The sequence below is a fragment of the Geotrypetes seraphini genome, chromosome 6 (genome assembly GCF_902459505.1).
Source record: "Geotrypetes seraphini chromosome 6, aGeoSer1.1, whole genome shotgun sequence".
Lineage (NCBI taxonomy): Eukaryota > Metazoa > Chordata > Amphibia > Gymnophiona > Dermophiidae > Geotrypetes > Geotrypetes seraphini.
In genome coordinates, this window is record NC_047089.1 from 180,470,727 (window position 1) to 180,496,335 (window position 25,609).

At 41.8% G+C, this 25,609-nt stretch overlaps 1 protein-coding gene across 10 annotated transcripts in view; it reads left to right on the forward strand.

The window, feature by feature from the left end:
* The window catches only part of FER1L5 (fer-1 like family member 5), a 363,329-nt gene that overhangs the window by 264,244 nt on the left and 73,476 nt on the right, over positions 1–25,609 (forward strand). For all 10 annotated transcript variants that reach the window (XR_004539782.1, XM_033947691.1, XM_033947688.1 and 7 more), the window contains 6 exons: positions 3,897–3,938; positions 9,382–9,474; positions 11,022–11,150; positions 14,012–14,167; positions 19,659–19,750; positions 20,879–21,049. Coding sequence is in view for 9 of the 10 variants with exons in the window: in XM_033947691.1 (XP_033803582.1) it covers positions 3,897–3,938; positions 9,382–9,474; positions 11,022–11,150; positions 14,012–14,167; positions 19,659–19,750; positions 20,879–21,049 (683 nt within the window). In the remaining variant the exon portion in view is untranslated. The remainder of the gene's footprint in view (positions 1–3,896; positions 3,939–9,381; positions 9,475–11,021; positions 11,151–14,011; positions 14,168–19,658; positions 19,751–20,878; positions 21,050–25,609) is intronic.

The following is a 25,609-nucleotide window of genomic DNA, read 5'->3' on the forward strand; positions in this document are numbered from 1 at the left end:
CTATCATTTTTATCTGTTTCAGACACAACATCAAATTCAGACCATACCTCAGGACTCTGATCCTCAATCACCGGTACAGAAGTTCCAGTAAAAAATGATAAGAAATCATGACTATTAAACACCAAGTCAGAATTCAAAGAGGAAACAGCAGTAAGTCTTTTAACCACCTGAAATAATTCCTTTGAGGAATTTCTAGCCCTCCAATTTTACAGTTATAGAATGTTCTTTTAGCATTCAATGTCAAGCAATTGTATGCATCCAAGATGCGGAGTGTTCATTAACACAGCTTCAGGGAGATTTTATCTTTCAAAGGGATCAGGAATGGGAGGATACCAGAGGAAAAAATTCTGGATTTTGTTGTCTTTCTTTGACTAAGGGATCTGGGGTGGGTAAAGGGAAGTTGTTTTATAAATTTTTTATTATAGAATTTGAAACATTAATTAAATTGCAATGAATGAAAATCAGAAAGAGCCTCTCACCATTGAATTCATTTACATTTCAACATTTTTTTTGATGACTGTTCAATAATACAACAATAAAGATACAATAACAATACAACTTTGTCATCCTTTTTATGTTATATATCGCCCACTCATCCCTGTCCACCCCTCTCATCTGACCACATATCTTAACGCCAGAAGGCCTTTGATCTTATGATTGTCTTACTGTATCGCAACAAAAAATAAACAAGGTAGCAGGCAGGGGTGTAAATACTTTACATAGTCAACATGTAGAATAGACCAAGTCACAGTATCATAAATTATTTAACAAAAGGCTACGTCCTCCATGGGTGAAGTCTTTCCATATCTTCACATATGGAACTTTCCTTTTAGGAAATCCTCTTGCATCCCTTACTTCCCAGCTATCCCATATGTATAGATGATTCCACCAGTGCCAATATATGTCCAACTCTGCAATATACATGTTCATGTAATAAGGCACATTTTGCATAATAATAATATACTCCCTTTATCTATTCCCCTAAAAACACCAAGCGTATCCAATAACAATGGTTTCACTGAGCCTATTAGCCTATTGCCCAAACACTGCCCATATAGTTCACTATTCTTGTCCAGAACTGTTGTTTTTTCTGACACTTTCAAAAGGCATGGCTGAACTTATTGTCTTCCTTATCACATTTAATACATTCCCCCAATGAGATACAGCCGTTTTTGAGTATTAACATGCTGTAAACAAAACTCTACAATAGAACTTCCTCAACCATGTACTACTTGTTAAAGTGGATAAGGCCTCTAATATTTATTAATGTCCCAATTCTACAAGCCAATGTTCAGATCATCTGCCCATTTTTGACAGTGCTCTCTCACAACTTTTACTGGTTCCAATTTATTTAATGTCTTATACAATCAGGATATACAAGTACAGTATTAATCTCCTGTTCAGAAATGTTATGAAAAGATTTTCTGATTTTTGCTCCCATGTGTTTTTGTAATTGTTCCTTATCAAAGGAGGCAAGATAATGTTTGACTTGACAATAAGCAAACCAATCCTCCCATCTTGATCCTATATGCTGTTGAAACTCCTTAAAAGCAATTAGTTCACCCTCCCTATTTAATATGGGGCTTATTTTCAAAGCACTTAGATACACAAAGTATTATAGATTTCTATGGTATTTTGTATGTCTAAGTGTTTTGAAAATGAGTCTCTATGTGTCCTAACACTATTCCTTCCTCTTCCAACTTGCAAAAGTGGCATTATCTAACCCCAATTCAAAAGCCATATTTCCCCTTAACAAAATCAGATCTATGACAAAGGGGTCTCCTCCTAAACTTTTAATAAACCTCTTCCATATATCTCACAAAAGCAATAAAATAATACTCTTTTTGAGTTGTTGAGGAGTCTAAGCACTCAAATTGTACGGAGCATAATAAGCCTTCTCTAAGAACATAAGAATTTGCCGCTGCTGGGTTAGACCAGTGGTCCATCGTGCCCAGCAGTCCGCTCCTGCGGTGGCCCCCAGGTCAAAGACCAGTGTCCTAAGACCAGCCCTACCTGCATACATTCCGTTTCAACAGGAACCCATCCAACTTTGTTTTAAATCCCTGAAGGGTGTTTTCCCCTATAACAGCCTCCGGAAGAGCATTGCAGTTTTCCACCACTCTCTGGGTGAAGAAGAATTTCCTTACATTTGTATAGAATCTATCCCCTTTCAACTTTAGAGAGTGCCCTCTCATTCTCCCTACCTTGGAGAGAGTGAACAACCTGTTTTTATCTACTAAGTCTACTCCCTTCAGTATCTTGAATGTTTCTATCATGTCCCCTCTCAGTCTCTTCTTTTCAAGGAAGAAGAGGCCCAGTTTCTCTTATCTCTCACTGTATGGCAACTCCTCCAGCCCCTTTACCATTTTAGTCACTCTTCTCTGGACCCTTTCGAGTAGTAGCATGTCCATCTTCATGTACTGCAACCAGAGCTGGACGCAGTACTCCAGGTGAGGGCGCACTATGGCCCGGTACAGTAGCATGATAACGTTCTCCGATCTGCTCATGATCCCCTTCTTAATCATTCCTAGCATTCTATTTGCCCTTTTCACCGCTGCTGCGCATTGCTCAGACAGCTTCATCGACTTGTCGACCAGTACTCCCAAGTCTCTTTCCTGGGGGGTCTCTCCAAGTACCGCCCCAGACATCCTGTATTCATGTATAAGATTTTTGTTACCGACATGCATCACCTTACACTTATCCACGTTGAACCATATCCACGTTGAACCATCATCGATTGGGGTATATGTTTCTGCTTGGAGTATCCAATCCCATATATGATACAATAAACATGCATGAGTAAAAGTTGCATATTTGGTAATCCCATTCCCCCCTGACCCCAGCCCCCTACCAAAATCTGGAATTTCCTTTTTGGCTTTTTTTTTTTTTTTTTTAATTATTTATTTAATGATTTATATACATAAATGGAACATTTTGTAACAGAAAAGAGTTTAACCCTCAAGTTAAACGAAGGAAAATCAAATCACCGGTCCTTAGACCCTAAAAGATTAAAATGGTCAAAACTCTTATAACAGTCCACATAAGAGGGAGAGACAATTCACATCTTAGGGAGAATATAAAACAAAAATAAACTAAACACAATTGTAGTGATACTTCCTCAAATTTAACTATTAACTGGACATTCTACATTGGAGTCAATTAGAATTGCCTCACACCGAGGCACTATGCATTGGTATCCCTTTCCCTTCAAGAAAAAACTATAGCTGGGAGGGTTTGAAAAATCCATAGGAATTCTGATCCAAAAGGATCGTACATTAGTAAGGATATCTAAGTTGAAACTTTGCTCCCAGGGATATCACATGTTGTTTTAACTCCAGGAACTTCTTTCTCCTGGCCTGAGTTGTTTTCGAGACGTCTGGGAACATGGAAATCATACTTCCTAAAAAAGACACCTCTCTAATTCTAAAATATAGTCTTAGGAGAGCCTCTTTATCTTATTTGCCCAACAAAACTTAGAAAATATGTGATTCAATTGTCTCAAGTCTTTTTGCAGTATTCTGATTGGAAAGATTTGCAAAAAGTAGAGCCACAGTAGCAATATTATCATATAGATTAGGCTTATCCTTCACAACGATGATATGGAGAGATCCCTCCATTCTTCTAGCTGCCCAGAAGGCAAAAGGGCCAAGGCCAGTGAGCAAAATGACATGTGATATGAGACTGAGGCAGATCCAGGTAGGTCTGTCCCAGAGAGGCACAAAGAGGGGGTAACCTATAAAATTCAGAATTGTAACTAGCAGAAGTACCTGCAGTTTACTTGCGGAACTACAAATACAAAACAAATGTAATGCCTACATACTGTGGGGGCACAATAGTCTATAGTCAAAGGTCAACTCTTTATATAGTGTTTGAAATGCTGTGTGTGTGTTTTGCAGGTGCTAGAGGAGACATCGGGCATAACTGGAAAGAAGGAAGAGGTACTCGGCTCTTGAGAATTCTGATGTCATGGCAGGAACAATACTCTGCTCCTAAATGCTTCTGCTTTGAAAACAGAACTAGGACTGACACTGGAAAACTTCTGATCTAAGGACTAGAGGCCAACCAAATTTTGGGTTCAGTTTCAGTGCTGAAACTGGACCCTGGCCCCAAATCCTTTTTTCTGCCTGGTGTTGGTTTCAGCAGAAAGGCTCTGGGTTTGGCTGAAATGGACCCTATGTTTTTGGTAGAAGCTTTATCTTACTTGTCTCCCTCCCTCACCTCCAAACAGAAGTTTTCCCTCTCTCTCCTGCCCACCTGTAGATGCTTTCTTCAGGCCTATTTTATAATCCCTCGTGGTCTAGGGACGTAGCAGGCAGGAGTGATCCCTAGTTGCTCCTGCCCAGGCTGGTTCTGTTCTCAAAGGCCCTGATTCTATAAATGGTGCCTAGATCAGCGAAATGTAACATTTTTTATTGGCTTATTTGGCATGATAATTGAAAATGCCATTAAAAGCCCATTAAAAATGATGTTCCGTGTGAAAATTGTCAAGGCACCTACACAAAAAGGCGTGGTTAGGAGCAGAGTTGGAGCATGGAAAGCATTAGGTGCTGGTATTTTAGGCCAGGAAAACTCTGGCCTAATATACTGATGCCTAACATTATGATGCCTACCAGCATCTAACTTAATTTATGTGTGATTTTACAAATGGCACCTCAATTTGATTGACATGCAGTACACACTATTTCCCTAGGTGCCTACTGATTTAGGCACTATTTATAGAATCAGGCCCAAAATGGCTGCCATGACCTCTAGTGGCAATCATGCATGACTGCTGCAAGATGTCATGGTAGCCATTTTGAGAGAAGAGCTGATACGGGAAAGAGCAACTGGAGATCATTCCCCTGAATATTCCACTAGACCACCAGGGGTTATAAGGTAGTCTGAAGGGGAGGTATTCTTTGCATTCTTGTGTGTGTTGCAGGCAGTGGCATAGCAAGGGAAGTTGGTACCCAGGGCGGAGGCACCTGGCATTACCATCTCGTGCTGCTCTTCCATGTACTCTTTCCCATTGCTCTGATATTGCTGTGCCCATTTGCTCTTCCCCACTGCCCCAAAATTACCACATCGTGCCCTCCCCTTGTACCTCTTTCCCATCTTTGCTGGCAGTGAGCAAGCTGGAATAGCTACTGCTCATGTCAGGAAGTGACATCAAAGGAGGGACAATGCTGGCTCGAGCAGCATGTAGGACAGCCTGCTTGCTGCTGGTGAAGTTGTAAAGAGGTACAGGGGGCGCAGCGGTCAGAGCAATGGGGATGATGAGCAGGGGAGTAAAGAAGATAGGTGCTGGTACCCCTGCCAAGTTAGCGCCCAGGGCAGACTGCAGCCCCCTACACCCCACTTATTATACCACTGATTACAAGTAGTTCAGTTATGATCTTGCATAGTAGTTTATACAATAAATAGAGTGCTCTAAGTAAATGCTTTTGATACCAAACTTTAGCAGAAATTTGAGTCTGTAAATTTGAAATGATAAGCTCCTTAGGAATTTGCTTCTCTGTGGAGATATGACATCAGCTTTCACTCCAAATGTGGCACAAAGTCAGCTATTGTAAAAGCACTGTCTCTTTCAGGAGTTTTTTTTTTTTTTTTTAATTACTTGAGGAGCCTATTCTGCTTGCAAGTAAAATATGGTCTTTCATTATTTAAATTGGATACTATTTAGGTATTTCTAAAGAATTTTCAGGCTCTATTGGATATGATGAAAGATGCAGCATTTAATTAAACTTGTGGTTTGTAGAAGCTAGATTCTGAGAGAGAGGAACCTGCAGAGATTGTTATCAAGTACAAATATTGATCAGCTTATACTGTAGTATTAGTAAGGAAATTATATTACAATGATCTGAAGTTTATATATTAGAAAATAATTTGAGAAATGTATTGCTCTTAATTTGTAAGAACATAAGAATTGCCACTGCTGGGGTCAGACCAGTGGTCCATCATGCCCAGCAGTCCGCTCATGCGGCGGCCCTCAGGTCAAAGACCAGTGCTCTAAATGAGTCCAGCCTCATCTGCGTACATTCCAGTTTAGCAGGAACTTGTCCAACTTTGTCTTGAATCCCTGGAGGGTATAGCGGGCTTTCGGGGCAGGAGCGATCTTCCTACACTCCTGCCCAGTGCAGATCACTCATACAAAATGGCTGCTGTAACTTCCCGTAGACTCTCGAGACTACAACGGGAACTCCCCGCAGCCATTTTGTATGAGAGATCTGAATGGGGCAGGAGCGTAGGAAGATCGCTCCTGCCTCGAAAGCCCGCTATACCACCAGGTAAGGTCCGGGATGGTGGGGGGTGGATCAGAGTCGGCCCAAATGTTATTCGCAAATTTTTAATATTCGCGGGCTGGCTCAGCCCCTAACCCCCGCGAATATTGAGGGAGAAGTATATGGTGTGAATAAGCACTAAGCACTTTAAATGAGTTTTTGAGAACATAAGAATATAAGAATTGCCGCTGCTGTGTCAGACCAGTGGTCCATCATGCTCAGCAGTCCGCTCACGCGGCAGCCCCCGGGTCAAAGACCAGTGCTGTAAAATGAGTCCAGCCTCACCTGTGTACGTCCCAGTTTATCAGGAACTTGTCCAGCTTAGTCTTGAGACCCTGGAAGGTGTTTTCCCCTACAACAGACTCCGGAAGAGCGTTCCAGCTCTCCACCACTCTTTATATGAAGAAGAACTTCCTTATGTTTGTATAGAATCTATCCCCTTTCAACTTTAGAGAGTGCCCTATCATTCTCCCTACTTTGGAGAGTGTGAACTGTCTGTCTTTATCTACTAAGTCTATTCCCTTCAGTATTTTGAATGTTTCGATCATGTCTCCTCTTTTCAAGGGAGAAGAGGCCCAGTTTCTCTAATCTCTCACTGTACGGCAACTCCTCCAGCCCCTTAACCATTTTAGTCGCTCTTCTCTGGACCCTTTCGAGTAGTACTGTATATTTCTTCATGTACGGCAACCAGTGCTGGACGCAGTACTCCAAGTGAGGACGCACCATGGCCTGGTACAACGGCATGATAACCTTCTCCAATCTGTTCGTGATCCCCTTCTTTATCATTCCTAGCATTCTGTTTGCCCTTTTTGCCGCTGCAGCACATTGTGCAGACAGCTTCATCGACTTGTCGCTCAGGACTCCCAAGTCTCTTTCCTGGGAGGTCTCTCCAAGTACCGCCCCAGACATCCTGTATTTGTGCATGAGATTTTTGTTACCGACATGCATCACTTTGCACTTATCCACGTTGAACCTCATTTGCCAAGTCGCTGCCCATTTCTCGAGTTTGATTATGTCACTTTGTAGATCTTCGCAATCCCCCTGTATCTTCACTACTCTGAATAACTTTGTATCGTCCGCAAACTTAATGACCTCACTTGTAGTACCAATGTCCAGATTGTTTATAAAGATGTTGAAGCACTGAGCCCTGCGGCACCCCGCTGGTGACACTCTTCCAGTCCGAGTGTTGCCCATTTACCCCCACTCTCTGTTTCCTATGCTCCAGCCAGTTTTTAATCCACGTGAGTATTTCACCTCGATTCCATGACTTGCAACTTTCTGAAGTAGTCGTTCATTCGGAACCTTGTCGAACGCCTTCTGAAAATCCAGATATACAATGTCAACCGGGTCGCCCTTGTCTATCTGCCTATTTATTCCCTCAAAGAAGTGCAGCAAGTTCGTCAGGCAAGATCTGCCTTTGCTGAAACCATGCTGGCTGGTCCTCATTAAACCATGTTCGTCAAGGTGATCGATGATGCGGTCCTTTATCAGTGCCTCTACTTTCTTTCCCGGTACCGAGGTCAGACTCACCGGTCTGTAGTTTCCCATATCTCCCCTTGAACCTTTTTTGAAGATCGGCGTAACATTCGCCACCTTTCAGTCTTCTGGAATTTTTCCCGATTTGATCGACAGATTGACTATTAGTTGAAGCAGTTTAGCTATAGTCCCTTTCAGTTCCTAATGACCCTCGGATGGATGCCATCCGGTCCCGGGGATTTGTCGCTCTTAAGCCTATCAATCTGCCTGCATACCTCTTCTAGATATGTAAAACAAAGCATGGTGCACTTTAGAAAAAACTGGTTAAATAGAATGTTAATTTAATAGTGAGCCAGTGACGATATTACTACATAAAGCTTACTGCTATGAAAGTTATTTGATGTGGTGGAGTAGTGGGGCTGAGGCTCAATAAAGAAGACTTCAAAAGTGGATGTTTGCTTGGAGAGTTAGTTATAAAAATGTAAATTTACACGCAGGCATTTCTGCCACGTTTTTGTAGTTTCAAATGGCCATGTCTAAATTTAGTCATGGTTCTTGGGACGTAAGCGCTATGATATAAAATGCACTTCACTTTAACTGCAGTTTATAGAATAGCACTTTTTGCGGTGCCAATTTTATAGGCACAAATATATAAATTTCAGTCCACTATAACTGTAATAAACTTCACTCCTAAGCCAGGGCATGTGGAGTATGATCAGTTGCTCAAATTTACTGCTAATGCTCACTATAGTATTTGCATTATGCCAAATAGAGCTTCTTTCTGGACTTCATAAGATGTAACATGTATAGGCATTGGCGTAGTAAAAGTGAGCTGCTCATGGGGCGGTATCGCCCCTTCCCAGACCTCTTCCCCCACCCCCACCACGTGCACGCTCCCCCTTCCATTTCCCTGTACCTTTTTAACTTCTCTGGCATGAGCAGCATTGCCTAAGTCAGTGTCGGCTTGCCCTTTGATGTCACATTCTAGGCGTTGGTCCCGGAAGTGATGTCAGAGGGAGCATCTATGCTGACGCAGGCAGCAACCTCATGCCAGGGAAGTAAAGGTACAGAGGAAGGCAAGGAGTGTACGTGGCAAGGAGAGGAGCAGGGGGGCAGAGATGGGGTGGGGTGCCGTGCCCTTAGCAAAATGGTGCCCGGGGCAGAACGACCCCCCTTGCCCCCCCTTACTTTTCCACTGTGTATAGACAACGTATCCAGCTGCACTTGGAAGGTGGGAACTATTTTTCTATCCTTCTGCCACATTTTCTTAGTCTCAGACTGCATCCCTTTCTTCATGCGATTTACCGAGTAATTGCTTGAGACTGACATCTCTATAATAAATGTAATTCTGACATTTTTCTCTTTGACTACTCTATCTGGTTTTCTGGCACCCAGCTTTTTATCAGTTGGGATGAAAATATCCCAAGTGATCATAGCCTCTACGTTTTTCACAATTCTCTTAGGGTCATGATCCCAATGCTTTTCAAGTACACTTCTGAGGATATTAGGGAAATTTAGCTCTTGAGAGCTCCCACTGTAATGACAGAATCAGGCTCAGTTCAGGAAACTCTTTTAACAGGTTAATGATTCAGCTTCATTCACTTGTTAAAACACTGTCTTTTCCCTTCGCCCTCTCTAATTTTAGGAGGATTTTGACTGGTGGAGCAAGTTCTATGCTTCTCTTGGGGAACATGCCAATATTGGAAATTACCTGGAAAAAGGATATGACACCTTAAAGGTAAATTTTGCTATAAGGAGGAGTATCCTGTTGAATTGCCAGAGCTCCTATTCTCCCTAATCCCAAGTTGAGCTAGATTTCTGCAGGTGCAAAAGATATGGCGCATGCTAGCCTGGGCCAACCACAAGGAAAAGTGCTAGAGCAAGAATATAGATACTACCACTCTGTGTCAGCCAACTGGTATGCCATGGTAAGAGACCAGACCCTGCTAGCCAGTTCAACTAGTAAGACCAACTCCAGGATCTCAGCATAGACTATCAAATAATAGGTACGCTATCACAGTAAGAATGCAGACATTGCTAGCTTGTGCTACCATGCATGAATAACGCCACTGTGTGAACTTCATCCCTGACTGCATTAGAGAGATGAGAATATATGTAAAAGAAGCACATTCTATCTAATTCTTAGTTTTCAAGCTTTCTTTTTACCTTGTTCTGCTCGTTTCAGTCTTGCCTCTCCTTCCTCTTCTTTTCTCTATTTCACCTTTCCTGCCACCCTCACCTCAACTTCCTTCTTTCCCTCACTCTCTCCATCCTCTGAATCTCACATTTCCTCACTCTCTTTACAATATCACCTCTCTTATTCTAATTTTGTTTTTGTAATTCTGTCTCCCCATATTGTCTTCTTTCTCTCCTGCAGTCTTACCTCTGCTTCATCCAAAACCTGAATATCACCTCTCTTTCCAGGGCTGGCCCCACCACTAGACAAACTAAGTGTCTGTCTAGGGTGGCAGGGCTTTCAGCATCCCAACACATATGTGCATTAAAGCCCTGCACATCCCACCCCCTTTGACAGCACTTAGGAGAGGATAGAACTAGGCAGGCCTTCAGCATTCATGCATACTGGGATGCTGAAAGTTGACATTTAAATGACTTCCCTGCTGCCAACTTTGCCAGTCATGCCAGTGCTATTCTGCCCCCTCCTGAAGTTTGTATTTTCTTTGAACTCCTATAGTGATAGGGTGGCAGAAGAGAAGAGGCAGGAGATGCTGGTTACCTGGAGGGAGGGAACCTAAAGAAGATGCAGGATACCTTGGGAGAGGGAAGGGAAGGTGAGAGATGCTGGAAACTTGGAATAGGGGAAGAAAGAAGAGAGATGCTAGACACTTGCGGTGAGGAGGAAGAAAGATGCTAGATACCTGGGAGGGGGTGAGGAAGGAAAGGAGAGAGATGCTAGTTATCTTGGGAAGGAAGAACCGAGATGATGGATATCTGGGAAAGTGGGTAGGGAAAGGAGATGCTGACTATAGGGATTTGGAGAAGTAGGATTCAAGGAAGTAGGGAGGAGAGATGATGACTAAAGTCCTGGAAGGGGAGATGCTGAACTACAGATGGGGCAAGGTGGATTTGGCTGTGGAGGCATATGTGTGATGGTTCACCTTTGTAATCTGGTATCCTTAGACTAGCTATCTCCTTCCCTCTCCTTTCAATCTTGTCTCATTACTCCTCCTGTTCTGAATCCCATATCCTCTTCCTCCTCTCCCTCTCCCTCAATCTCACCTCATCTTTATTCTCTCATCTTCCCTTTATTTTCTTTCCCTCATTCAGGTCTTTGGCTGTGCGCTAGAAGAGGTCCCACAGTTCCAAGGACTGCAGGATTTTTGTCAGACTTTCAAGTTGTATCGAGGAACAGAGGAAGATGATGAGAATGATCCCTTTGTGGTGGGTGAGGTGAAGGTAAAAACATCAAAGGTGATATTCTTGTCAGCGTATAATCTTGGTGAGACAAATTTCGATTGTTATTGCATTGTTATAAACATTTCAGAACTCAACTGAAAACTCATCTCTTCAAAATATTTGGTCAAATAATTTCTCTCATGTCATCCTTAAATTGTTCTTAGTTTATAATATTTTGTAAACCGCGTAGAACTTATGGTTACGCGGTTAAGAAGCACGATGTTAAGTTATGAAGATCTATGCTCAGGAAAGGCCTATGTTATCATCTAGAAACTTGTGTTTATGATATCAGATGTTTCTGTCATAGTAAAAGTGCTGGATATTAGTAGCTGGAATGGAGTTGAAGAAAACTCCATTTATTCCTTTTGTAAAGATAAGTGATCCTTCTTTCACTAATTTGGTATTAACTGCTCATTTGTGTCTTTGGAGACTTCTTATGTTGACCTAATGGAATGTCTCACAATCTGTCAAAAGAGAAAGAATCATGATAAAGATGTCAGAGTTGGTATAATGGTAATCATAAACCATTAAATACCTGATAAATTTAGATGTATCAAAGTTGTGTAATATAAAAGAAGCAAAAGAATTCTAAGCTCTTACATTCTACCCCTGAAGAGCAGCCAATAACACAATTAAAATAGGAGTTACAAACAATAAAATAAATCATTTATTATAACAAAACATATTTGATATGTGCAGTAAGGAACTTCAAGCTGTACGTTTTGAGTTCCTGGATATCAGCTCATCTATGCAAAGCTTTAAAAATAGTAACAGCAGAACGTAGATTACAGCTGATAGGCTTAACCTTTTAGAAATATAAACCAAACTGGTAAGCAAGTTACATTCTAGGTGCAAAACAAATTGAACTTTTAGGCATTCTCCTATATGTTCCAACAACTGTTGGAACCTGTGAGACCCTATACCATTGTACTTAGAAGAGCTGCTTAACCCAATCTATGAAAGTAATCAAGAGAGTCTGTGAAAGGCCACTCCATTAATTACACACGAGGCACCAGAAGATTTTATTTCTTTCTCTTCTCTTCTCTTTTCTCTCTCTCTCTCCACTTAGTCCACCTTCTGCTTACAGCCTATCTTTTACTGTCTGTCTATCTCCCTGAGGTTCTCTTTTCCTCCTCCTTTCCATTATGCTTAATCTCTTTCTTCAACAATCTAAAGAGAGGGTTTCACTATAACCCTTCCCACAAAATCTTCTATGCCACAACTGCTCAATAACCAGAACCTTCAGGCCCTCAGAGGTGCCACCAGATGCTCAATAATATCTCATAGCAACTGGCTTTACGCCCCCTATTGTCATCGGGTCATTAATTTTTAGAGATATTTTTTTGTGCAATGCTATAGTTTGCTTGTGTGTTCATTCAATAAATAGTTAGTAAAATTTGTTACACTTATCTTGGGTGGTTCAGCCAAGAGGGACAGAGTACTGCTAACATGTTTCATCCTATCCGGGTTTCCTCAGGGCACAATCCCTCAAAACTGTGTAACTCTATACGACGTGGCCACCCGAATGATTGATCCAAGTTTTGAGGGATTGTGCCCTGAGGAAACCCGGATAGGGTGAAACATGTTGGCAGTACTCTGTCCCTCTTGGCTGAACCACCCAAGATAAGTGTAACAAATTTTACTAACTATTTATTGAATGAACACACAAGCAAACTATAGCATTGCACAAAAAAATATCTCTAAAAATTAATGACCCGATGACGATAGGGGGCGTAAAGCCAGTTGCTATGAGATATTATTGAGCATCTGATGGCACCTCTGAGGGCCTGAAGGTTCTGGTTATTGAGCAGTTGTGGCATAGAAGATTTCGTGGGGAGGGTTATAGTGAAACCCTCTCTTTAGGTTGTTATAGCACATATTCTTCTATAATTATTCTTTAGTTACAAGCCTATATACTAATCTCTTTCTTCAGTACATTCTTCAGTCATGAGCTCTCCCTGTCTCCCCTTTCCTTCTCTATGTGTGTCTCCTGGCACAGTACAACTCCTTTTTGTATGTTTTTTTTCTCTTTTTTTTCAGATGTTTCAACTTTATTATATATCATGTATCCTTCGCCTTCCATGTTTCCAACCTTATGTCCATTGCCACCAACTCATGCCATCTTTTGTTCATTCTGCCATCACTATCACATGCCATTTTTTCTTCAGCTTTACCTCTCCTGTGTTTTCTAGTCCATGTCGTCCTTCCTACTAAAATCTGTACCAGCTTCTTTCCAACTCCTCCTCCCTACAGTCATTGACCTTTCTCTTTGTCACCAGTCATATGGTTCTTACTCATGAACCTAGATTCTTGATAACCCCACACAATTCTGATCACAGATCCTCCCTCTTCCCATCCCACTATCCCATTCAAGGAGAGATCATCACTGTGTACCACTTCAGCGGCTTCTACCTTGCAGATCAGTTCCATGGTTTGAGCTGTGAAAATGATGAATAGAACTTAATCATGATATAGAAATGGGTGAAGAATTGTTGGGCTTGGAGAAGAGAAATAGACTGGGGATGGGGCAAAGACCATGAGGATCAGGGTGGAGCATGGAAGAGAAAACCTGGAATTGGGGTGGTAGGGGGATGGAACAAGGACTGCCAAGATCAGGAGGGTAAAGAAGCTGGTGTCAACAGGGATGAAGGGATGAGGAGATGGGTGTTTCTGGAATATGGAAAATTGGCTTCCCATCACTCCAAGGAAAATGTAGGACCACGATTACAGTATAAGCCCTATCTAAAGCTGTGTTACTATGAATGAGATAAGAATAGATGTGATGACCTTAGTATTGCAGTTTGGAACTAGGTTACTTTGTCACAATCAAAGAATCTCATTAGACATATGTACATTTTCAGTGTTCTTTTCGGATCTACTCCATCTCAGAGGACCCTGAATTTCCAAAGCCTCCACGCCAGTTCAAGGAGCTACCAAACAGTGCACCCCAAGACTGTCTGATTCGAGTATATATCATTCGTGGCCTTAATCTGCAGCCTCGAGATAGGAATGGACTGGTTGGTATATCAGTGTTCATCCAAATGTTTTTGGTGTTTATGTGTATGTCTGTCACTTCTGTATGACTACTGTTATTCTCCAATATACTACAAGTCTCGGTGTCTGTACGGTTTCTATTTATTTATTTATTATTTCCAGTCTAATATTTCAGCATTTTCTTTGTTTTAATAATTTTTTATTAATTTTTAAAACAGAACAAATACAATTTGTGCATACTCTGTATCCAACCTTAGGATAGAATACAAAATAACCTCTTTTACTACTGTAAGAGTAAGCTCACCAGAAACTCAACTGCGGCATTGAAAAAGTACAATTAAACCCTATCTTCCAGCATTCAGCATGTCCCTTCAATTCTCATCCTCTCCTAACCCTTATCCCTCTCCCTCCCCCACCCCTATCTAATCTTTCCCATTCTTTATTATTGTTATCAAATTTATCCAGATGTCTTTTAAATTCCCCCACTGCTTTCAGTTTTACAATCTAGTCCTGCAGTATAGAACCCTTCTGTTGTTTCTAACTTGTTGCAATCACGCATTTTGCTGCTGAATCCTCTTCAGTTGTCATTGCCATCTTTTATCTTGCCTTTACCTTTTCTCCAGCATTTCTCTTCAGGCTTTTCCTCAATTTTATTAGGCTTCATGGAATTTAGTAGATTTCCTTTTGTTAATTGCCAAATCCCATACTATTTCTCACCATTTGGGTGAGGCTCTTCAGTGACTTCAGTTGCCAAGTTTTTAGGATTATCACAATGATTATGCATAAGATAAACTGTGAACAGCATATTATATATATTGGTATTAGATCTCTAGTATGTGTCGAGTTAGGATAAAAACTTTTCTCAACGGAGGAGAATGAACAGTGGAGTGCCACAGGGGTCTGTACTAGGACTGGTGCTATTTAACTTATTTATAAATGATCTGGAAATTGGAACGATGAGTGAGGTGATTAAATTTGCACATGACACTAAACTGTTCAAAGTTGTTAAAATGCATGCGGATTGTGAAAAATTGCAGGCGGACCTTAGGAAATTGGAAGACTGGGCGCCCAAATGGCAGAAGAAATTTAATGTGGACAAATGCAAAGTGATGCACATTGGGAAGAATAACCTGAATCACAGTTACTGGATGCTAGGGTCCACCTTGGGGATTAGTGCCTAAGAAAAGGATCTGAGTGTCATTGTAGACAATACAATGAAACCTTACGCCCAACGTGCGGCCAAAAAAGCAAACAGGATGCTAGGAATTATTAAAAAAGGGATGGTTAACAAGACTAAGAATGTTATAATGCCCCTGTATCGCTCCATGGTGCGACCTCGTCTGGAGTATTGTGTTCAATTCTGGTCTCCTTATCTCAAGAAAGATATAGTAGCGCTAGAAAAGGTTCAAAGAAGAGCAACCAAGATGGTAAAGGGGATGGAACTCCTCTTGTATGAGGAAAGACTAAAATGGTTAAGACTCTTCAGCTTGGAAAAGAGACAGCTGAGGGGAGATATGATTGAAGTCTACAAAATCCGTCAAAAATTACAAAGACTAGGGGACACTCGATGAAGTTAAAGGAAAATACTTTTAAAACCAATAAGAGGAAAAATGTTTTCACTCAGAGAATAGTTAAGCTCTGGAACGCATTGCCAGAGGATGTGATAAGAGCAGATAGTATAGCTGGTTTTAAGAAAGGTTTGGACAAGTTCCTGGAGGAAAAGTCCATAGTCTGTTATTGAGAAAGACATGGGGGAAGCCACTGCTTGCTCTGTATTGGTAGCATGGAATATTGCTGCTCCTTGGGTTTTGGCTAGGTACTAGTAACCTAGATTGGCCACCGTGAGAACGGGCTACTGGGCTTGATGAACCATTGGTCTGACCCAGTAAGGCTATTCATATGTTATTATGTATTGAAAAGCCTTACACTGTAACTATGGCTAATTGTAACCTGTAAACTGTATTTTATGTATTTTATGTATTTATGTAACCCATTCTGTGCTCTTTGAGGAGAACGGGATAGAAAACAAATTAAATAAATAAATAAATAAATATACTGAACACCTGTTACATGCAAATCTCTTTCATCCATATTCACTGCAGTAATCCTGAAAATCCAACTGATAATGTGCTTCCAGGAAAGCTTTGAGAAGTGGGGAGTGTGTGGCACAGTGGTTAGAGCTACAGCCGTAGCACCCTGAGGTTGTGGGTTCAAGTCCCTCGCTGCTCCTTGTGACCCTGGGCAAGTCATTTAATCCTCTCATTGCCCTAGGTACATTAGATAGAGTTTGGGCCCACCGGGACAGATGGAGAAATATAATAAAGTACCTGAATGTAAACCACTTAGGATATAAGTGGTATATAAGTAATTAAAATAAATAAGCACTGACCTAGAGTATACATCCCTAGTTGTGGCATCTACATTAAGATGCCATGTAGAACCATGAAGCTTCAAAGACTGACAAGTCTGCACATCTTTGGCTTGACTTTAAAAACTGATGCAGCTTCATTGATACCAAGGCATCAACATTGAAGTCCTGATGAATCTCACTGTTACTGCTGGACCCTTGGCATTGAGAGATCAGTTAATGTCCTACAGACCAATAAAGAAGAGCAGGGGCTTTTCTGGCATTACCCACTAAAGGGCTTTTCAACACTGAATTTGCCTCAAGGGGGCATAACATGGAGTGCTACACAAAGCCATTATTCCAGTGCAGTAGGAATAGTATGCTGAACCTTATGGTTGTCCATGCATGCTCATGAGCATTCTGCAGATGTCAATCACAGCTTTTCAGCTCCTCCTCCTTCTCCCCGGTCTCTACTGCCCCTTCAGTTCTTCCTTCTGCAGGTGAGCATGAAGATATTTATCTGATCTGCTCCCTTTTTTTTTTTTTTTTTTGGCGGTGTTTTTTTGGGTTATTTCTACTTTTTACATGGCTCCAGGACTGACTGTGCCTGTTTGGAGAGGAGCAAACTTTGTATGCAACTGTCAGGTGCATCCTTTGGGGCCCTGTTCAGCCAGCCTGCTGGATATTTGTGGAGCTCAGGGTTTCAGGCCCTCAGCGCTTGCTACTTTTCTTGACTTGGTCAGGAGTTTGAGCGCAGGCTGTTAGGCTCAAGGTGCCGGCTACAGTTTTGCCCTCCCTTCTCGTTGCAACCCTGGGGGTGGAAGTTAAGTTCAACTGAGGTTCGACTAGCAGCCCGAAGATCTCAACATGATATCTGGCCAGTGGATTGAGGCAGAAAATCACTCCAGTACTAGCTACTCTTTCAAGGAGCTGAAGCATTCTGCAGCACATTTTCCCCTGCATATGGTCTGTAAGTGCAAGCTGTGACAGCCTATGGGGAAAATTGCTGGGGGGTGGGGTGAAAAACTGTGCTTTCACTGTTTCCACAGCTAGAGCTTTGTTTCCCCTCCCCCACCCGAATACTATTTTTAGTTATTTTTGCCCAGCCCTAAAGCATTTTAAAACTGTTTTTTGGTGCTAAAATGCTGCCTTGGCAGCCATCTTGGATTTCACAATTTTTTTTTTTCTAAGTTCTCAAACTCCCTTAAAGCACCTCATTTTGCCTCAAAATTGGTAGGGATGGAGTCATCAGACCCCAATACCCCCTGTATCATGCCTTATTTGTGTTGGATGGGTGGCTGAAGTGCGCCTTTGTGCCACATGCCGCGCAACATGTGGAAGAAGGGACGGGAGCTTCAGGCTTAGCCCCTCTATAAGCCACCAGGGCTAGAGAAAGGCAGATGGTCTCATCAGGGGTATAAAGTACCTTCTAGAACCCTGGGACAGTAGTTCTGCACGCCGAGAGGGTGTAGAAGCTTCACAACCCAAGAAAAGACACCTGCTCCACCCTAAGGGACAAGGAGACTTGCCCCCTGAGGCCTTTACCCTACTACTACTACTATCCATTCAATCGTGTCTGACCCTTGGATACTCTGTAGGCCAGTTCTCACCAAGCTTCCCTGTTTTCTACAGCTTCTTTCAATTGCTTGATGTTCATTCCCATGTCATTCTTGATCCAGCCAACGAACCTTTGGTCTCCCCTGCTTCCTTTTACCACTGACCATTCTGAGTAGCACCTCCTTTTCTAGTGAATTTGCCTTCATCACATGTCCAAAATAGGTCAATTTCTGTCTGGTAATCTTACCTTCCAGGGACAACTCTTGGTTTATATGATCAAGAACATCTTTGTTGCTGATCCTAGCTGTTTATGGGATTCATAGAAGTCTTCTCCAGCAGCACAGCTCGAAAGCATTGAGTTTTCTTCTATGTGCTTTCATATCCATGCTTTCTGCTTTCATGTCCATTCTTTCTTCTATCTTCTTTCATGTCCATACCTGCTTTCAGTGTCCATGTCTCGCAGCCATATGTCACCATTGGAAACTCAATGGTAGTGATCAGTCTTTGTTTGATGGTGATTGAGATGTCCTTGCACTTCCTTATTTGGTCCATGCTCACCATGGCTGCATACCCCAGTGCTAATCGACGCTTGATCTCTGCTGTCAGATTGCCACTGTGATCAATGAGGGACCCAAAGAAAATGAAACTGTCGACCACTTCTGTTTCTTTACCCTAGCATTTATTAATCTTTTCTGGCAGGCTTATGCAGAGGTCTACCGGCCAAGTCCACAAGCAAGCAGATCAGTGAGTAGACCTCACTGGAGTCTCAGAGCTCTTCCTACCTAAAATTGGAGGCTATTCTGGACCTTGATGATCCTTCAGACAAGGATTTGGAGGACGATGGATCAGATCTGACCCCTTTACTGTCCCAAAGTGAGGCTTCCCTGATGGGTGAAACAGCCTCCCATTTAGAGGACCAAGAATTATTGGCTGTAGATCAGGGAGAAGATCCCTCCATCTGGAAACTTTTTACATGCTCGGCCCTACTGGAGATTATTACCAAGTTCCTCCGAGAACTGAAAATAGACCTTCTGCAGTCTTCCCATTGTTCTCTTCTGATCAGGGTCTGTGCACCTAGAAATTAGGGTCCTAATCACAGATCCTTGGTAGACCCTGGAAGGATCTTAGAGGATGGCTAAAACCATGGAGATAAGAAACTTCAGTTATCTCCCAAGTATCTACTAAACTTCTCTTTTACTAAGGTGCGCTAATCGATTAGCGCACGCTAATCAAATTAGCGCCCTAAATGCATGTGTTAGCGTTTAGCATGCGCTAAATCGATTAGTGCACACTAATCGGTTAACGCACCTTAGTAAAAGAGGGGGTAAATATATGCAGATCATGTGTCTTAATAGCATTGGTTCAAGATGGATAAAACAATAGTTTCTCATCCTCTTGCTGTTTTAGTGAGTGGTTGAACATATGAGTCACTTATGAAAAGAAGAAAAATAACATAAGAAACAAACACTTTAACTATTAAACAAGATGTTGATTGCATCTTGGTCCAAGCTCTCAGGCTTCATAATTTATCATGTCTGTTTGTATTACATAGCCTGAAAAATAACGTTATATAATGGAATGTTTGTTTCCTTACTTGCTGACTCTTTTAGTGTGATCCATATATCCGTATTGCAGTGGGAAAGGATGTGAAGGATGACAGGCAGCATTACCAGTCTGCTACTCTTGACCCTGTATTTGGCAAGTGAGTCACTGTATTAGAAATACTCTCAGAACAAAGTGCTCGTGTTTATCAGTAGGGTGCAAAAGTAAATGAATAATGGAATGCTGTATAATACAGACTGCTGCTCCTCCTTCTTTCCGCAAAATGTTTGAGTTGGACAAGGGATGAACAGATAATTGGACACATGGAGGGAAATTTCATAACAGACCACTTAGGTCAGGAGGCTAATTAGGCCCCTAATTCAAGCCCATTTTATATAGGCACCTATCTATGTTTATAAAATAACAGTACAAAATCACAGCTAAAATGTGGCCACATACATTTATTCTAGCTCACAGCTGAAATTTACACATAGGTGAATAGTTAATAAGCTCTGTGCATACTTCATGACTCTACCCATGTTCCATCCAAATGCGTCCAAGTACCTGCCTGGTTAACATAGTACTGTATATACTTCCTCAAAAGAAGCAATTTTATTAGCTGTTTTGTGCATGTACCTAAGTGTATACTATACAGGCAAAGAGGGGTCCTCAGATCCAGTCCTTGAGTGCCACAACCCAGCCTGGTTTTCAGAATTTCCACAATGAATTTATATGAGAACTATTTGCATGCACTGAAGTGTCGATGGCTGCTTCTTCCCTATCCCTTCCTAGAATATGTGAGATGGTGGTGATGCTCAATGCTACAGTGATTGCTACTTCTCTCTCTCTCTTTATATAAAGAGAGAGAGAAGTAGTAATCAATGTAGCATTAAGCATATATATACCCAAGATGGTTGAAATGAGAAAAGAGACCAGATACTGAAACACTGTATTATGCAAAGACCATTGCTTCATGCATTCTTTTCCTAAGATGCTAAAGATGGGGTTATAGATAGGGAAAGGTATATGGCACTCCATTCTGTTTGCAATGTTTAAGATGGAGTAGTGGTATGGCACATAAAGGAACCTGTATATTATAATGGCTGCCCCATCCTTTCTGTCTCCACAATATTTGAGGGTGAAGATTGGGGGTGGGAGCAGTGGGACACATGATGAGGTTGACTGCAGCCTTTCCCTCTCAGTTCAAAATGTTTGTGGTAGGGGATGGCTGGTAGTAAGTACAGTGTATAGTGCAGTCACTTCTGGCTCATTGTGTTCCCCCTTCTAGGATGTTTGAGATGAGTTGTGTCATCCCTCTGGAGAAAGATCTGACAGTTTCCCTGTATGATTTTGACTTTCTCTCACCTGACCAGAAGATTGGGGAGACTGTAGTGGATCTGGAGAATCGTCTCTTGTCACAGTTTGGAGCCAACTGTGGACTTCCCAAGACCTATTGCATGTAAGTGATGGGAAAGATCCTTCAATTATAAAAGAGTTTCCTGTATGCTATCATAACTAACTGCTCAGTGAAAGTAGTAGGAACCTCATGAAGTCTAGAACAATGATGCAAAGTTTCCGCAGTAATTTTCAATGCAGAGACCTGTGCTGTACTTATTATATTGTCTTACGAGTTGTACATGCTTTGATGATGTATATTTGAATTGCAGTTTATAAAAATTGTGAATAAAGAATTTAAGGATACATTTACTTTTATATTACACCATTCAGTGATGTGCAGGAGATGGCTCAAGTTTCTTCTATAAGATGATGCACTCCTCATTAAGTGAAAAATATGTTAACATAAATTCACATTGAAAGCCTTTGAAGAGACTAGGGAAGTAATTTTGTAGTGATTTTCACTGTATAGTGGGGATATATGTACAGAAATCACCTGTTCTAAAAATATGCAGAGACATAGCACATGAAAGAATGCATAAGTGTCACTTTTGGAAAGTGGGCATTCAAGTTGAGTGGAATTTGAAATACATATCCTTTCCATTTTGTAAAATGTGTGCATATAAAATTGCTGAAGTACATGCATATATTTACATCTGTTACTGAGCAGGCATAACTTCAGTGTTAAGCTTTAGGCACCGCTGGGGTAATTCTATGGGCATCAATGTGAACTCCACTAATATGGAACTTTACGGTAGATAATCTGCAAACAACGGGATGGTTGAATAGGCTGGAGTGGTTGGACGGCAACTTCAGCATTTGGAACCTAGGACATTATCAGACTTTATAGTCTACGCGGCCTAGAAATAACAAAGAAGAGACAAGTCAATCAAATCATGTATTTTTTAAATATCACTTATGGGTAGACTGGATGGACCGTTCAGGTCTTTATCTACCGTCATTTACTATGTTACTATGTTATTATAAGAAGCTGCCTAGAGTTAGGTAGTATGGCAGGATTCTAGTCATTTAAAAATGTATGTAATTAGATATGCATGTAAGTGATAATCTGCCTATGTTTTATTTATAATTTCACATGTATCTGCTAAAATGCACACTTTGTAAGTGGATGTTCATATGGACAGGGCTCACACTTACATGTGTAACTTATAAAATGCTACATTTAATAAAATAGGCTCCTAAAAGGTGCCGTCTAGGTGCCCCTTTATAAAATTGCCTCTCTTATATGTACACAAGCCTGCTTTTTAGGAAAGACTATGGGGTTCATTTTCAAAAAAGATAGACGTCCAAAAGACAGCATAAACCAGCACTTGGATGTCTTACTAGTCAAAACGTCCAAGTGGCTATTTTCAAAACTGTCTTTCTAGACTTTTCTGGTCGTTTTGTCTCCAGTGCATCTAAATCTTAAGGGAGCATGTTAGAGGTGTGTTGTGGATGGGTTAAGAGTGGGCATAGGACTTGGACGTTCTGCAGGGATGATCAAACTTTTAACAAAACATCCAGGCCACCATTTAGTTGTTTTAAAAATGAATAAGGGTAAAATTGCACCCAAACTGACCAGATGACCATTGGAGGGATTAAGGAATGATCCACTTACTCCCCCAGTGATCACCAAACCACTCCCATCACCCAAAGATGTGAAAGAAATGGTACATTCCTACCTGTATTACAGCTTCAGATGGCCACACAGACACAGCACAGCAGATCAGAGGGGCACTCTAGGGGGTACTGCAGTGAATATTACATTAAAAAGCTTCAGGTACATATGTCGCTATAACCTGCTTATATTGTATGATGAGCCCTCCAAAACCCACTATACCTACATAAGGATGACACCTGTAGGCATAAGGGCTATTGTTGTGGTGTACAGGTGAGTACAGTAAGTTCTGGGTGGGTTTTGGAGGGCTCACCAAACAATATAAACAGGTTATAGTGACATGTGTACTTGGGACTTTTTAATGTAATGTTCACTGCAGTTCCCCCTAGAGTGCCCCTCTGCTCTGCTCAGCTATCTATGTGACCAATTTGCAAAGAATGCTGGCTGCTTGGACTTTACAATGGCTTGCTTTTGTGTGGTTTTCATTTGGACTTCTTTGTATTTGAAAATGGCCAAAAAGATAGATACACTAAAGGCCAAAACGTCTATAGAGGTCAATTAAAAAAAAAAAAGATGGATGTCTTGCAGTTTTGAAAATGGACATTTTCTCTGCTGGATTTCTGTATGTCTTTCCCAAAATGTCCAAACTCAGACTTAGATGTCCTATTGAAAATGCCCCTCTATGTGTGTACTTTTGCATATAATAGAAGTTTACAGTATACATGGGCCTCCTGAGAAGGCCTAGGTTCCTACTTAGAAAACAGTGGTCTATAGGTCTTCCTGGGGGTTTATGCAGGCACGTCAATAATATGTGTACTAAAACTATATATTAGGATGAACCATATTATAAAATACTTACTGTATTTTCACTCCATAAAATGCATTTTTTTTCCCCCAATAATGTGGGTGGAAATAAGGGTGCATCTTATGGAGTGAATACCCCACCCCTGGTACCTTTTATTAAATTATGGAGCCCTCCCTCACTGGACGCGGCTGCATCCGAGTCCTCTTCTCTTGCGCACAAGGCTGCCCGCCTGGTCCCGCGCTGCTTCCTGCGAGAACTGACAGTAGCCAGTTCTCACAGGAAGCGTCACGGGACCAGGTAGGCAGAATTGTGCACTGCTCTGCAATAAGAGAAGAGGACTCAGAGGCAGCTGCGTCCAGAGATGGAGGGTGCCAGAATTTTAAAAAGGTAAGGTAAGTTGTAGTGACAACTTGAAAGCTAGTGTTGTAGTGATAACTTGAAAGCTAGTGTTAAATCCCGTATAAAAATAACCCTGAGGAAGCCGCTTTACGGCGGCGAAACGGGTTCCCGTAGGATCAATTTATCTGTTTCCAACTTACTTTTCTTCCATTTTCATCTTAATTTTCTACAATCACGTTTAAGCTCTTGATGACAAGAGGTGTACCATGGTGCCTTTCAAGCATAATGGACTGATTTGGAAATTAAAGGAGCCAGATGACTGAGCATTTTTATTGATTTCTCCTTCGATAGGTTTAATATACCATCAATTTCACAGTTTGAGGGGGACATCCAGCCTCAAAGTTGCAGCCCAAAGTTCCTGCCTGCCTGCCCTGCCGAATTAAAAATAGATATGGGGCTGGGGGGTGGGGGGAGAGGCCGGAGCCTGCCTGCCCTGCTTAATTAAAAAAGGTACCAGGGGGGAGGCCTGCCTGCCTGCCAGCTAGCCAGCCACTAGACCTACCCTGTTCCCTGTACCCTGTTCCAGCCTGCCACTAGACCACTAGAGGGGCGGTCTAGTGGCAGGGTACAACATTTGGTTCAGAATTTTTTTTTCTTGGATTTTCCTCCTCTACATGTAGGTGCATCTTATGGTCAGGTGCGTCTTATAGAGCAAAAAAATATGGTATTCTATATAAGTAATATACCCCTTATTTCATGCCCCCATTTCTTCTCTACCCTCTTGGCCTTCCTCCCTTCCTCCTGTACATCCGACACTGATCTTTCTTTTTCACTCATGTTTTTTCCACTTTTCTTCTATGCTTCTATATTTACCCATATATGATTTTTATCTCTCATTCTCCCTTTCTCTTACTTTTTAATCCTAGTCATCTAACTATCAACTTTTCCCATGTCTCTCTCATCCCCTCTCCAGAAATCTAATTGGCCCCTCTGTCTTTCTCTTCCCCAGTCTCCTATCCCCTATCTATTTTTCACCTACTCCCTAGTTTCCATCGTCTATACTTACACTCTCAATTCTTATCTACTCTCCACTGCCTCCCTCTCATCCCTTCACCAGTCCCAATTACATCTCTGTCTCTCCTTCCTTCCCTTGCCTCCAGGCCATCTTTCTGTCTCTTGAACCCTCTATCCCATCTTCTATTGCCTCTTCTCTTTTTAGCTCTATTTCTACCCTCACCCAACCCCTTCAGAGACCTCTTTCATATCCATCTGCAGCATCCCCATTATTTTTCAGTGCATCTCATCTGCTCTCCAGTTCTTCAGATTATTCGCACCATGTCTTAACTTCTTCCCACACTTCATCTCCTTGCTATTACCCTCATTCATATTCCCAGCCCATCTAACCACACCTATTCATACATATTCCTTTAAAATTCCCATTAGTCTCACCCCTCCCTAACACTTCTGGCCTACTATCCCTTCCAAAATCCCATTTAGTCTCTCTTACCCAAATTCCCTGCTTTGCCCTTCAACACTCTCCCACCCAATCATTAAGTCCCAGTTTGCTCTCTTCCCCTCCCATCCAGTTGCTGCTCTCCTTCTCCAAGTCCCATGCAGCTTCTGCTCCCCTTCTCCCTGACATCTGCCTGTCACTTTCCCTCCACTCCCAGTATCATTTTTTCCCAACTCTCTTCCCTCCTGCCCTCCCCCTCCATTGTCCAGTATCTCTCTCTCTCTCTCTCTCTTTCTTCTCTCTCCTATATCTCTCATTCTTCCATATCTCTCTCTCTCTCTCATTGTCTGGCATCTCTCTCCCCTCAACCTTGCTCTTGATCTGGCATCTCAACCTCTGAAGCCCCCAA